The sequence below is a fragment of the Oncorhynchus gorbuscha genome, linkage group LG17, assembly GCF_021184085.1.
Source record: "Oncorhynchus gorbuscha isolate QuinsamMale2020 ecotype Even-year linkage group LG17, OgorEven_v1.0, whole genome shotgun sequence".
In the NCBI taxonomy this organism is placed as follows: domain Eukaryota; kingdom Metazoa; phylum Chordata; class Actinopteri; order Salmoniformes; family Salmonidae; genus Oncorhynchus; species Oncorhynchus gorbuscha.
In genome coordinates, this window is record NC_060189.1 from 23,767,307 (window position 1) to 23,780,559 (window position 13,253).

General features: G+C 42.2%; 1 protein-coding gene across 2 annotated transcripts in view; it reads right to left on the bottom strand.

Moving 5' to 3' along the window:
* Nucleotides 1-13,253, bottom strand: part of LOC124001769 (latent-transforming growth factor beta-binding protein 2-like) — a 160,721-nt gene that overhangs the window by 30,292 nt on the left and 117,176 nt on the right. For both annotated transcript variants that reach the window (XM_046308818.1, XM_046308817.1), the window contains exons 10-13: nucleotides 2,849-2,971; nucleotides 2,551-2,739; nucleotides 678-1,094; nucleotides 9-28 (exon numbers count right to left, since the gene is read on the bottom strand). In XM_046308818.1, coding sequence (XP_046164774.1) covers nucleotides 9-28; nucleotides 678-1,094; nucleotides 2,551-2,739; nucleotides 2,849-2,971 — 749 coding nt within the window. The remainder of the gene's footprint in view (nucleotides 1-8; nucleotides 29-677; nucleotides 1,095-2,550; nucleotides 2,740-2,848; nucleotides 2,972-13,253) is intronic.

Consider the following 13,253-nt stretch of genomic DNA (forward strand, 5'->3'; position numbering starts at 1 on the left):
GAACTCACCGGGTTCAGTATTTCCACATCTGTTAGGAGACAGAGAAGAGGCCGTTTCATCAGTAGAGAAAGCTGACATTCTGTTTGCATTATCACATATAACCATTGAGATATCAATCTATGTTCTCATCGGACATTTTACTGTTTAGAAGCCATCTTAAGGTCTTGGTTTCTAATAAAACTTTTATCCCTTAAGCCGGGGAGAAGACCTGGACTCTGATAATAATGTACATTACAGTCCATGGAATAAAGAAGGGAGAATAGCTATCTTAGATAATTAAGACACAATCTATAAATCATTTTTCTCGGGCCATGGCGATAAATGATCTCATAACTGCAAATCAGAAGAATGTTTCACAGAAGATCCAGAGGTCGCAGATGTTTGACCTGTGTGGATTAAGTCCTCTGTTCAAACGCTTAAGGGAGGTGTATTCTGACAGATAGAGGAAGCAAATACTGTTTGATATTTAGTAGATGAGGATAAAGGCGTTATTTGTGGATAAAATGTTGATGTTTTCATCTGTGTAAATAGCTACTTTATCCTTGTCTACTAAAAGGGTTTCCATTGTGTAACCTTGCAACTTTAAATCCATTTTAGTACAGTGTGTTGTAGAAATAATATTATCAGTGGTCGACACAAACGCCACAAAGTATGTATAATATTATGATTGTTCTCACCTTGTGGCTGGCTGTGAGTCTCCTCAGCAGGATGCTGTGTGTCTGGGTCTGGATGGAGAGGGTACTGGGGTTGTTGTACAGTGTGAGGGTTCTGGGGTGTCTGGGGGTGCTCTGGATGGTGGGAGTGCTGTGGGAGCTCTTGGGGGTGCTGTGGATGGTGGGAGTGCTGTGGGAGCTCTTGGGGATGCTGTGGATGGTGGGGGTATTGTGGGATCTGTGGGGTCTGTTGGATGTGGGGCAGCTGCTGCGGGGGCTGAGCTGGCTGCTGGGGCAGTTGGGGGTGGCTAGGGTTCTGGGCCTCCCAGGAAACACCTGTCCTACTCAGCTCCTCTTCCTCCAGCTGTCTCAGGGAGATCTGCACATCGGAGCGCGAGTATGTGTAGCCGTGGCCAGCGGGACAGATCTCCTTGAAATGGTCTGCAGGCGTACAGGGGCAAACAAAGAACCATAGAAAACATCATAAGGCCATATTCCCCCCTTGTGCTCCTGAGCTAACATGAAACGCTGCCAGGCAGTAATTATGGATCGCATTTCTGTCTGGTGTTCGCAGCAATACCATAAGCCATCCGTGTAATACCATTATGTACAGCATGCCATACTGTAGTCTCTCCTTTGTGAAGGGGATTGGTTTTCAGCCATAGCCAGGGAGGGAGCTGCCAGGGCAGTGACAGCCGTCAGAGAGGATATCACAGGGTGGATTTGGATGTGTCAGACACTCAGGGCAGTGCCAAGGGGGAAGTAGAGGATCATATAACCTATCTGACCTTTGAACTCTGGGCAGTAGAAGACTGACTGAAGAGGTAAAAGGAGGGTGATTGCATCTCTTTGTGTTGGAGCCAAACAGACTTCAGCAGGGGTAAATATATTACAGTTAAACAGTATTGTCCCCTGTCTGACCTGGAACAGAGGCCCCTGGAACAGAGGCGAATGTTATAAAGGACGGAGAATCTCTAATATTGATAGCATTGTGGTTAAGTGCAGGAAGCGTGGCTATGATGATAGTCTCCTGACTGATGTCTATAATGCGGATGGAGCTGGGGGTTTGTGGCTGTATACATATCAGAGCCTTAAGTCTGACATGATGTGAAGTCAACGTGCTCCTATTACCAGACTACTAATAATGAGTCGGGATTCTCTGTGTTCAACATGGCTCTGACAGATTGTCAGGTCATACAACAGCCAGTGTCTGACTCAGGGTACTCGGGCTGTATGTGGACTATATCTGCACACAGAGCCACAGAGTAGAGTACTAGTCTGGCAGAGCACCATGGAGGTCTGGTCTGGCTCTCAAATATCTGATCTGTGACAACCTCCATGAATCACTCACCGAAACAGGCACCACTCTAAATAATGTTATTTTCTCTGACTTTGAAGATAAAATCTGCAAGTATAAAATAGGATAAAAACCATTTTCCATGTTTCATTTGGCCTGACTCTCTTTTCGAAGGAGAGGGGGGGGGGGGTTGCTAGCTGGACTATTACTGTCATTTACCTCCAAGAACCTGTGTGATACAAGATTGACTTCCACTATTTTAACATTATGCAGCTTTGACATATGAAGGTTCTGTTGTTTTGAGCTTATTCCACATTTAGGGTTTTCTTTGAACTGCATTACGTGACTGGCGGGCCGAGACAGCCAGCATAATACGGTGAGTGAAGCCAACTGTTGTGTTGAGTAGCGCGTATGTTTTCATTAAGATCACCCATTTCATACCACCTTTAAAATCCAACCCAGCCAACAAACGTTCACCTAGTGTAATCAAAGTATTTGACCAGTTCATCCAGGTTGGAGTGGCCATCTCCACCACATGTCCTAGTGAAAAAGAGCGCAATAGACAGAGTGGTAAGAAGTAGGATCTGTGTGTGTGGGTACCTGTGTCTGGCAGAGGGCACCTCTCGCAGGCCGTGCCCCAGACCGTGCCCCAGGCCGTGCCCCAGGCCTTGCCCACACGGCTGCAGCAGCAGATCTGTTTGGTGATGTGCTGGGTGAGAGGCAGAGAGCAGGTCCCTGCTGATGCTGAGCGGTAACACATCCCCCTCTGGTCTGACACAGCCTTGTCCGCTGTCCGAAAAAAACATATACACCTTCATCAGACAGACTCCACACACCAAGGAGACACCATATGACAGACAGGCCATCAGTCATAGCAACAGACAGTAGGAGTACTCACAGACACAGTGGCTCCTGGCAGGGTCCAGCATGTAGCCTGGTTTACAGGTGCATCTGTAGCTTCCTCTGGTATTCAGACACTCGGCGTTCTTACAGATCCCATTCATCAGGCACTCGTTGATGTCTAGGAGAAGAAAAGACACCGTGGCAGACTTGCCTAGTTAAAAAAGGTTCAACAAATACATCAAATCAATAGTACAGTATCTGATTGTTGGGTTATAACAAGGCATCGAGGCATGTTTTTGGTGTCAGGATGGCAACAAACAAAACAACAACGTGACTGACAAAAACCTCTTTCATTATGTAATAATGATCTCATATCCAATTACACATCTTCATGTGTAGGAATAAGTTACATTTATTACAGACTCCGATACACAAAAATGTGTTGTATTCTACAACGTTTCTGACAGCTAGAGAAAATGGAGGAAGTTAGTCATTTGTCATCATCACACATTGAGATATGCCCAAGTAGTAATATGGGGTGTAAGTAATCAAAACCATGAGCTACTGGCAAGTGATGACATATGATAGATGCCCTTGATGACATGATAGATGCCCTTGATGACATGATAGATACCCTAGATGACATGATAGATACCCTAGATGACATGATAGATACCCTAGATGACATGATAGATACCCTAGATGACATGTGATAGCTGCCCTAGATGACATGTGATAGATGCCCTAGATGACATGATAGATGCCCTAGATGACATATGATAGATGCCCTTGATGACATGATAGATACCCTAGATGACATGATAGATACCCTAGATGACATGATAGATACCCTAGATGACATGATAGATACCCTAGATGACATGATAGATACCCTAGATGACATGTGATAGATGCCCTAGATGACATGTGATAGATGCCCTAGATGACATGTGATAGATGCCCTAGATTACATGTGATAGATGCCCTAGATGACATGTGATAGATGCCCTAGATGACATGTGATAGATGCCCTAGATGACATGTGATAGATGCCATAGATTACATGTGACAAGATGCCCTAGATGACATGTGATAGATGGCCTAGATGACATGTGATAGATGACAGATCATAGATGCCCTAGATGACAGATGCCCTAGATGACATGTGATAGATGCCCTAGATGACAAATGATAGATGCCCTAGAACTGCCTGACCTTTCAGCCTAAAAGTGTAAGGACAGATGATTGAAGACGACAGAATAGTGTCTGGACATGAAAAACATAATGACAATAATACTGACACGGGGATGAAACAGAGGAACAGACAGATATAGGAAAGGGAATCAAAATGTGAAGGAGTACAGGTGAATCTAATGAAGCACTGATGCGCGTAAAGAAGGTGACAGGTGTGCGTAATGATGGTGACAGGTGTGCGTAATGATGGGCAGCCTGGCGCCCTCGAGCGCCAGGGAGGGGGAGCGGAAGCAGGTGTGACAATAAGTACCCGCTAGAGAACGTTGCCGTGGAAATATATAAAATAAAAAATAACAACTATAGTTAGTCAAGAATATATTTAGTAGAATTATACAAAGTCCTAGAAAAAATGTAGGCCTATAGCATATTTTCGTTTCCTTCACAATACAAACATTACAGTGTAATCCATTTGATCAACTTTATTTGTAGATTTGATTAGTAATAAAGACATAGTAATTAATTAAGTCCAGTTACAGCTTATTTTGACAAAGTAGAAATGAAAAATGATTTGCTGTATTCCTAAACAGAAGCACCACTGCATGAACAATTGTAAAGGATGAATTGCATAAATGAATATCAGTGGAAATATATTCATGACAAGATATAAAAACAGTAATTTGTTGATTGTATCGGACCCTGTATTGTGCCCCTATACCCATGCCCTTACACATGAACTAATCTCATCTTCTCTTCATGCTTTGGGTCCACAATCAGCACACAGCTTCGGGGCTTTGTGTGAGTAAGCCCCACAAACAAATCGGTTGTACTGCACTGTTTTCAAGGGCATGGTATCGTGTGCACCTGCCGCAGGTGTCGCACAATCTCTCTCAATCGGTTGTGTCCAACCCATACCAATCAGACCAAAATGAATCCACATCCGTGCTCTTTCTGCCGTACGCCCCGTGGACATACAAGAGTGCAATAAATGCTTACAGTTCATCCATAGACATAGCCCACCTACTGATTCCTTTTCTGTGTGCATGAGCAACAGTATGATCTCTGATGTGCAGCAACATGTGCATCTCTGTTCTACCCAAACCATGCCATCCCTCCCAGACTCCTGTCTCACCGTGCCATCGCTTCCAGATTCCTGTCTCACCGTGCCATCCCTCCCAGACTCCTGTCTCACTGTGCCATCCCTCCCAGACTCCTGTCTCACTGTGCCATCCCTCCCAGACTCCTGTCTCACTGTGCCATCCCTCCCAGGCTCCTGTCTCACTGTGCCATCTCTCCCAGACTTCTGTCTCACTGTGCCATCCCTCCCAGACTCCTGTCTCACTGTGCCATCGCTCCCAGACTCCTGTCTCACCGTGCCATCGCTTCCAGATTCCTGTCTCACTGTGCCATCCCTCCCAGACTCCTGTCTCACCGTGCCATCCCTCCCAGACTCCTGTCTCACCGTGCCATCGCTCCCAGACTCCTGTCTCACCGTGCCATCGCTCCCAGACTCCTGTCTCACCGTGCCATAGCTTCCAGACTCCTGTCTCACCGTGCCATCCCTCCCAGACTCCTGTCTCACCGTGCCATCCCTCCCAGAATCCTGTCTCACCGTGCCATCCCTCCCAGACTCCTGTCTCACCGTGCCATCCCTCCCAGACTCCTTTCTCACCGTGCCATCCCTCCCAGACTCCTGTCTCACCGTGCCATCCCTCCCAGACTCCTGTCTCACCGTGCCATCCCTCCCAGACTCCTGTCTCACCGTGCCATCCCTCCCAGACTCCTGTCTCACCGTGCCATCCCTCCCAGACTCCTGTCTCACCGTGCCATCCCTCCCAGACTCCTGTCTCACCGTGGCAGTTGAGATCACCGTCTCAGTTGGCTTTGTTCTGTTTTTCCTGAGGCGCTCAGCATCGAAGGCAGAGGCTCGATATCAACATCAGAATCAGATGAAGGCTCTTCATCAACAACGTCGATTTCAAGCTCAATATCTGATCCTTTATCCGACTCCAACTCATCTAGATTCCATTTGTTTGGTTCGGCTTGCCATCGTGAACTACACACATTGTATGTTGTACTCAGTTCCCTCTCCCAGGGGAAATTATACTCCATGTCCAGCCTTTCATAGTAAAATAATTAGACCACCCACAGTTCTTCATCATTCAGATCCATTAAATTAAATCACCCTCCTCATCATTCAGTTCACTGAAGTCACATACACAATTATCAGTTTCTATCTGGTGTCTATTGCCCGTTCACGGTGGCTAGGAAAAACTGCCTTTCTAGCCACTGTGCTTCTACATCTGCATTGCTTGTTGTTTGGCGTTTTAGGCTGGGTTTCTGTATAGCACTTTGTGACATCGGCTAATGTAAAAAGGGCTTTATAAATACATTTGATTGATTGATTGATCCATTGGCGACAAAATAGCATATTTAAATTGGTACGTTTATTATGCTACTAGTTTTTGCTTAGTTGCCAGACCAATGCTGCCGCACGGGTGGTCATGTGTTGAAAGCATGGGGCAGCACCGATATTCTTGGGAAAAGTGACATTTGGAAATAGAGCTGCACCGCTTGGGCCTCTACTGTTTTTACTGTATATTAACGATATGAAATACGCTTGTTCTTGCCAACTTTTCCTTTATGCCGATGACTCTACTTCTGGTGTCTCACTAAAGTAAAACTATGTTGGAGAGCATATTTAGCACATAGCTTACTAACATTAGCAAATGGCTTGCAGATAATAAGCTATCGCTGCACTTAGGGAAAACTGAGGCAATTAACTTTGGGTCCAGACCTAAATTGAGTAGGTCGTCTGAAATCAGAGTGGAGTTAAGGGGTGAGGTGCTGACTACTAAAACCTCTGTTAGCTACTTGGGATGTATCCTTGATGGAAGCTTGGGAGGTGTGAGCATGGCCAATAAGGTGCTAGGGAAGGTAAATGCTAGGACTAACTTTTTGGCTAGAAAGTCCAAGCTGCTTGATAAGGACTCCATGAAAGTGCTAGCCCCTGCCCTCATTCAATGCCATTTTGACTACACTAGTACTTCCTGTTTTGGGGGCTTATCTAAGCTTATGAAGGGGAAGCTCCAGATAGCCCATAATAAGCTGATCAGGGTAGTATTGAAGGTGAGTCCACGTACTCACATAGGCAGGAGCTGCTTTCAGGAACTCAACTGGCTGCCTGTTGAGGCTAGGGTGTGCCAGATTAGACTAGGTTTGGTTTACAGGATTATTTATGGTTCTGCACCCAGATATCAAAGTGATTACTTTCCCCATGTTAGGGATGCACACAATCACAGCACCAGATCAGGTGTTGCTGATGTGTGCTTAGGAGTAATGCTGGGAAAGGTACGTCTTGTATACTGGAGCCTCAGAGTGGAATGAGTTGCCTCTGCCCATAAAAATGACGTCCTCTCTGGGCAGCTTTAAATATAAAGCAAAAATATGTTTGATGTCTTCTGTGCCCATATGAATAACCCCTACGATGTAACTGCAATGATGAGATAGATGTTGTTCTTCTTTGTTTTTATGTTTTATTATCTCAATGCCATACTGTGTTTAACTGTATTCGATCTTGCCTAGCCATCTCGTCTCAAGAGGAACGCAATGGTAATAAGTCCCAGACTTTATTGTGTTATCCTCCATGATTGAACAATGGTAATAAGTCCCAGACTTTGTGTAATCCTCTATGATTGAACAATGGTAATAAGTCCCAGACGTTGTGTCATCCTCTATGATTGAACAATGGTAATAAGTCCCAGACTTTATTGTGTTATCCTCCATGATTGAACAATGGTAATAAGTCCCAGACTTTGTGTTATCCTCCATGATTGAACAATGGTAATAAGTCCCAGACTTTGTGTTATCCTCCATGATTGAACAATGGTAATAAGTCCCAGACTTTATTGTGTGTTATCCTCCATGATTGAACAATGGTAATAAGTCCCAGACTTTGTGTTATCCTTCATGATTGAACAATGGTAATAAGTCCCAGACTTTGTGTTATCCTCCATGATTGAACAATGGTAATAAGTCCCAGACTTTATTGTGTTATCCTCCATGATTGAACAATGGTAATAAGTCCCAGACTTTGTGTTATCCTCCATGATTGAACAATGGTAATAAGTCCCAGACTTTGTGTTATCCTCCATGATTGAACAATGGTAATAAGTCCCAGACTTTGTGTTATCCTCTATGATTGAACAATGGTAATAAGTCCCAGACTGTATGTTATCCTCCATGATTGAACAATGGTAATAAGTCCCAGACTTTGTGTTATCCTCCATGATTGAACAATGGTAATAAGTCCCAGACTTTGTGTTATCCTCTATGATTGAACAATGGTAATAAGTCCCAGACTGTGTGTTATCCTCTATGATTGAACAATGGTAATACGTCCCAGACTTTGTGTTATCTTCTATGATTGAACAATGGTAATAAGTCCCAGACTTTATTGTGTGTTATCCTCCATGATTGAACAATGGTAATAAGTCCCAGACTTTATTGTGTGTTATCCTCTATGATTGAACAATGGTAATAAGTCCCAGACTTTATTGTGTGTTATCCTCTATGATTGAACAATGGTAATAAGTCCCAGACTTTATTGTGTGTTATCCTCCATGATTGAACAATGGTAATAAGTCCCAGACTTTATTGTGTGTTATCCTCTATGATTGAACAATGGTAATAAGTCCCAGACTTTATTGTGTGTTATCCTCTATGATTGAACAATGGTAATAAGTCCCAGACTTTATTGTGTGTTATCCTCTATGATTGAACAATGGTAATAAGTCCCAGACTTTATTGTGTGTTATCCTCTATGATTGAACAATGGTAATAAGTCCCAGACTTTATTGTGTGTTATCCTCTATGATTGAACAATGGTAATAAGTCCCAGACTTTATTGTGTGTTATCCTCTATGATTGAACAATGGTAATAAGTCCCAGACTTTATTGTGTGTTATCCTCTATGATTGAACAATGGTAATAAGTCCCAGACTTTATTGTGTGTTATCCTCTATGATTGAACAATGGTAATAAGTCCCAGACTTTATTGTGTGTTATCCTCTATGATTGAACAATGGTAATAAGTCCCAGACTTTATTGTGTGTTATCCTCTATGATTGAACAATGGTAATAAGTCCCAGACTTTATTGTGTGTTATCCTCTATGATTGAACAATGGTAATAAGTCCCAGACTTTATTGTGTGTTATCCTCTATGATTGAATAATGGTAATAAGTCCCAGACTTTATTGTGTGTTATCCTCTATGATTGAACAATGGTAATAAGTCCCAGACTTTATTGTGTGTTATCCTCTATGATTGAACAATGGTAATAAGTCCCAGACTTTGTGTTATCCTCTATGATTGAACAATGGTAATAAGTCCCAGACTTTGTGTTATCCTCTATGATTGAACAATGGTAATAAGTCCCAGACTTTGTGTTATCCTCTATGATTAAACAATGGTAATAAGTCCCAGACTTTATTGTGTGTTATCCTCTATGATTGAACAATGGTAATAAGTCCCAGACTTTGTGTTATCTTCTATGATTGAACAATGGTAATAAGTCCCAGACTTTATTGTGTGTTATCCTCCATGATTTTACTCATGTGCATGTATTGCTTTTTCAAGTTTTATGTGTGCTTGTTATTTTTTAGATGGTCGAATGAATAAACTAAACTCTTGAATTATGAGAGCTATTTGACAAAGGTACGTGTAATAGAACCTGCAGAATATGCTCATCAGATTGTCCATTTCATTTTGCCTATAGGCTAACTCTTATTATGTGTGAAATTAGTATCGGTATAGTTTCGATGGACTAGCTGCGCAGGCTGACTGGTATCGTTTGTTTCCCGATCACTAAGTTAGATAGTCAAGGATATGTTTGGCATTACTCTAAAGGCCTACTGCAACACATAGCATGTTTTCATTTCCCTTACAATACATTCGATTAGTGATAGAGATAGCAAATAAAACAGTCCCATAACAGCTTCTTTTGACAAAGGTGTGTGGTCAAATTATTTGCTGCTGATACAGTTGAAGTCTGAAGTTAACATACACATTTAAACTGAGTTTTTCACAATTCCTGACATTTAATCCTCGTAAAACTTCCCTGTCTTAGGTCAGTTAGAATCACCACTTCATTTTAAGAATGTGACATGTCAGAATAATAGTAGAGAATGATTTATTTCAGCTTTTATTTCTTTCATCACATTCCCAGTGGATTAGAAGATTACATACACTCAATTAGTATTTGGTAGCATTGCCTTTAAATTTAACTTGGTTCAAATGTTTTGGGTAGCCTTACACAAGCTTCCCACAATAAGATAGGTACATTTTGGTGCATTCCTCGTGACAGAGCTGGTGTAACTGAGTCAGGACTGTAGGCCTCCTTGCTCACACACGCCTTTTCAGTTCTGCCCACAAATTCTCTACAGGACTGAGGTCAGGGATTTGTGATGGCCACTCCAATACCTTGACTTTGTTGTCCTTAAGCCATTTTGCCACAACTTCGGAAGTATGCTTGGGGTCATTGTCCATTTGGAAGACCCATTTGCGACAAAGCTTTAACCTCCTGACTGATGTCTTGAGATGTTGCTTCAATATATCCACATAATTTTGCTCCCTCATGATGCCATCTATTTTGTGAAGTGCACCAGTCCCTCCTGCAGTAAAGCACCCCCACAACATGCTGCCACCCCCGTGCTTCACGGTTGGGATGGTGTTCTTCGGCTTGCAAACCTCCCCCTTTTCCTCCAAACATAACGATGGTCATTATGGCCAAACAGTTCTATTTTTGTTTCATCAGAACAGAGGACATTTCTCCAAAAAGTGCGATCTTTGTCCCCATGTGCAGTTGCAAACCATAGTCTGGCTTTTCAATGGCTGTTTTGGAGCAGTGGCTTCTTCCTTGCTGAGCAGGCTTTCAGGTTATATCGATATAGGACTCGTTTTACTGTGGATATAGATACTTTTGTATCTGTTTCCTCCAGCATCTTCACAAGGTCCTTTGCTGTTGTTCTAGGATTGATTTGCACTTTTCGCACCAAAGTATGTTCATCCCTAGGAGACAGAACACGTCCCCTTCCTTAACGGTATGATGGCTGTGTGGTCCCATGGAGTTTATGCTTGCATATTATTGTTTGTACAGATGAACGTGGTACCTTCAGGCATTTAGAAATTGCACCCAAGGATGAACCAGAATTGTGGAGGTCTACATTTTTTTTCTGACGTCATGGCTAATTTCTTTTGATTTTCCCGTGATGTCAAGCAAAGAGGCACTGAGTTTGAAGGTAGGCCTTGAAATAGATCCACAAGTACACCTCCAATTGACTCAAATGATGTCAATTAGCCTATCAGACGCTTCTAAAGCCATGACATAATTTTATGGTATATTCCATGCTGTTTAATGGCACAGTCAACTTAGTGTACGTAAACTTCTGACTCACTGGAATTGTGATACAGTTATAAGTGAAATAATCTGTCTGTAAATAATTGTTGGACCAATGACTTGTGTCATGCACAAAGTAGATGTCCTAACCGACTTGCCAATACTATAGTTTGTTAACCTCTTGAACTTCTGGGGGCATTATTTCATTTTTGGATGAAAAACGTTCCCGTTTTAAACAAGATATTTTGTCACGAAAAGATGCTCAACTATGCATATAATTGACAGCTTTGGGAAGTAAACACTCTGACGTTTCCAAAACTGCAAAGATATTGTCTGTGAGTGCCACGGAACTAACGCTACAGGCGAAACCAAGATTAAATTTCATACAGGAAGTGAGTGATTTTGAATGCGCTGTGTTCCAATGTCTCCTTATATGGCTGTGAATGTGCAAGGAATGAGCCTACACTTTCTGTCGTTTCCCCAAGGTGTCTTAAGCATTGTGACGTATTTGTAGGCATATCATTGGAAAATTGACCATAAGAGACTACATTTACCAGGTGTCCGCTCGGTGTCCTCCGTCGAAACTATTGCGTAATCTCCAGGTGCGTGCATTTTTCCATTTTGTTCAGAGGAGAAACCAAACTGCCACGAGTGATTTATCATCGAATCGATATGTGAAAAACACCTTGAGGATTGATTCTAAACAACGTTTGCCATGTTTCTGTCGATATTATGGAGTTAATTTGGAAAAAACTTTGCCGTTGTAATGACTGAATTTTCGGGTTTTTTTCTTAGCCAAACAAAATGGACACAAATAATATTTTTGGAAAAACTGAACATTTCCTATCTAACTGAGAGTCTCCTCATTGAAAACATCTGAAGTTCTTCAAAGGTAAATGATTTTATTTGAATGCTTTTCTTGTTTTTGTGAAAATGTTGCCTGCTGAATGCCATGCTTAATGCTATGCTAGCTATCAATACTCTTACACAAATGCTTGTGTAACTATGGTTGAAAAGCATTTTTTAAAAATCTGAGATGACAGTGTTGTTAACAAAAGGCTAAGCTTGTGAGCCAATATATTTATTTCATTTAATTTGCGATTTTCATTAATAGTTAATGTTGCGTTATGGTAATGAGCTTGAGGCTATAATTACGCTCACGGATACGGGATTGCTCGTCGCAACAGGTTTACAAGACTTTTGTGGAGTGGTTGAAAAACACGTTTTAATGACTCCAACCTAAGTGTATGTAAACTTCCGACTTCAACTGTAAATAGGCATAACACAAACTCATCATTAATCAACCTCATCACCCTCCTTATCATTCAGTTAGGCCTAATTTACATTCAATTGTGAAGTAAGGCGCACAATTATCGTGCATGCGTTCATTTGTCATTAATTCAGTGAGGAGAGAAATAAGCATTAGCGCCTGGATGGGTACCAACATCCTACAGCACATTGTCTTGGGGGGTTAAGTTGGGGATAGGTGTGAAAAGGTAAAAAGACCCTAAATACTTTTCTGTTTGTGATTCCAAAATGCTGACAAATGAGCAGTGTAAAATACAAACATTTAGGAAAAGTCAGAGAAGAAGCTGGACATAGCTTTTTTTGGCCTGATATTCTTGAGTTACAAAATCAAACGTCAGTGTCCATTGGCCTATGGCGGTTCCAGTGTTGAACAACAGTAAATCATTAGGCCTTTTCCCATCGCCATGACGACTGGAACCTGACAAGTTGCCATGGCAGATTTTCCCAATAATAATGAATCTGCTCTTGTTTCGCTGTTGTGCTGGCCGGTGGAAAAAGATAGCTTATAAGAGAACAGGGAAAGTCTGGGGAGTGATGGGAGGAAAAGCAAAACTACCATGAGAG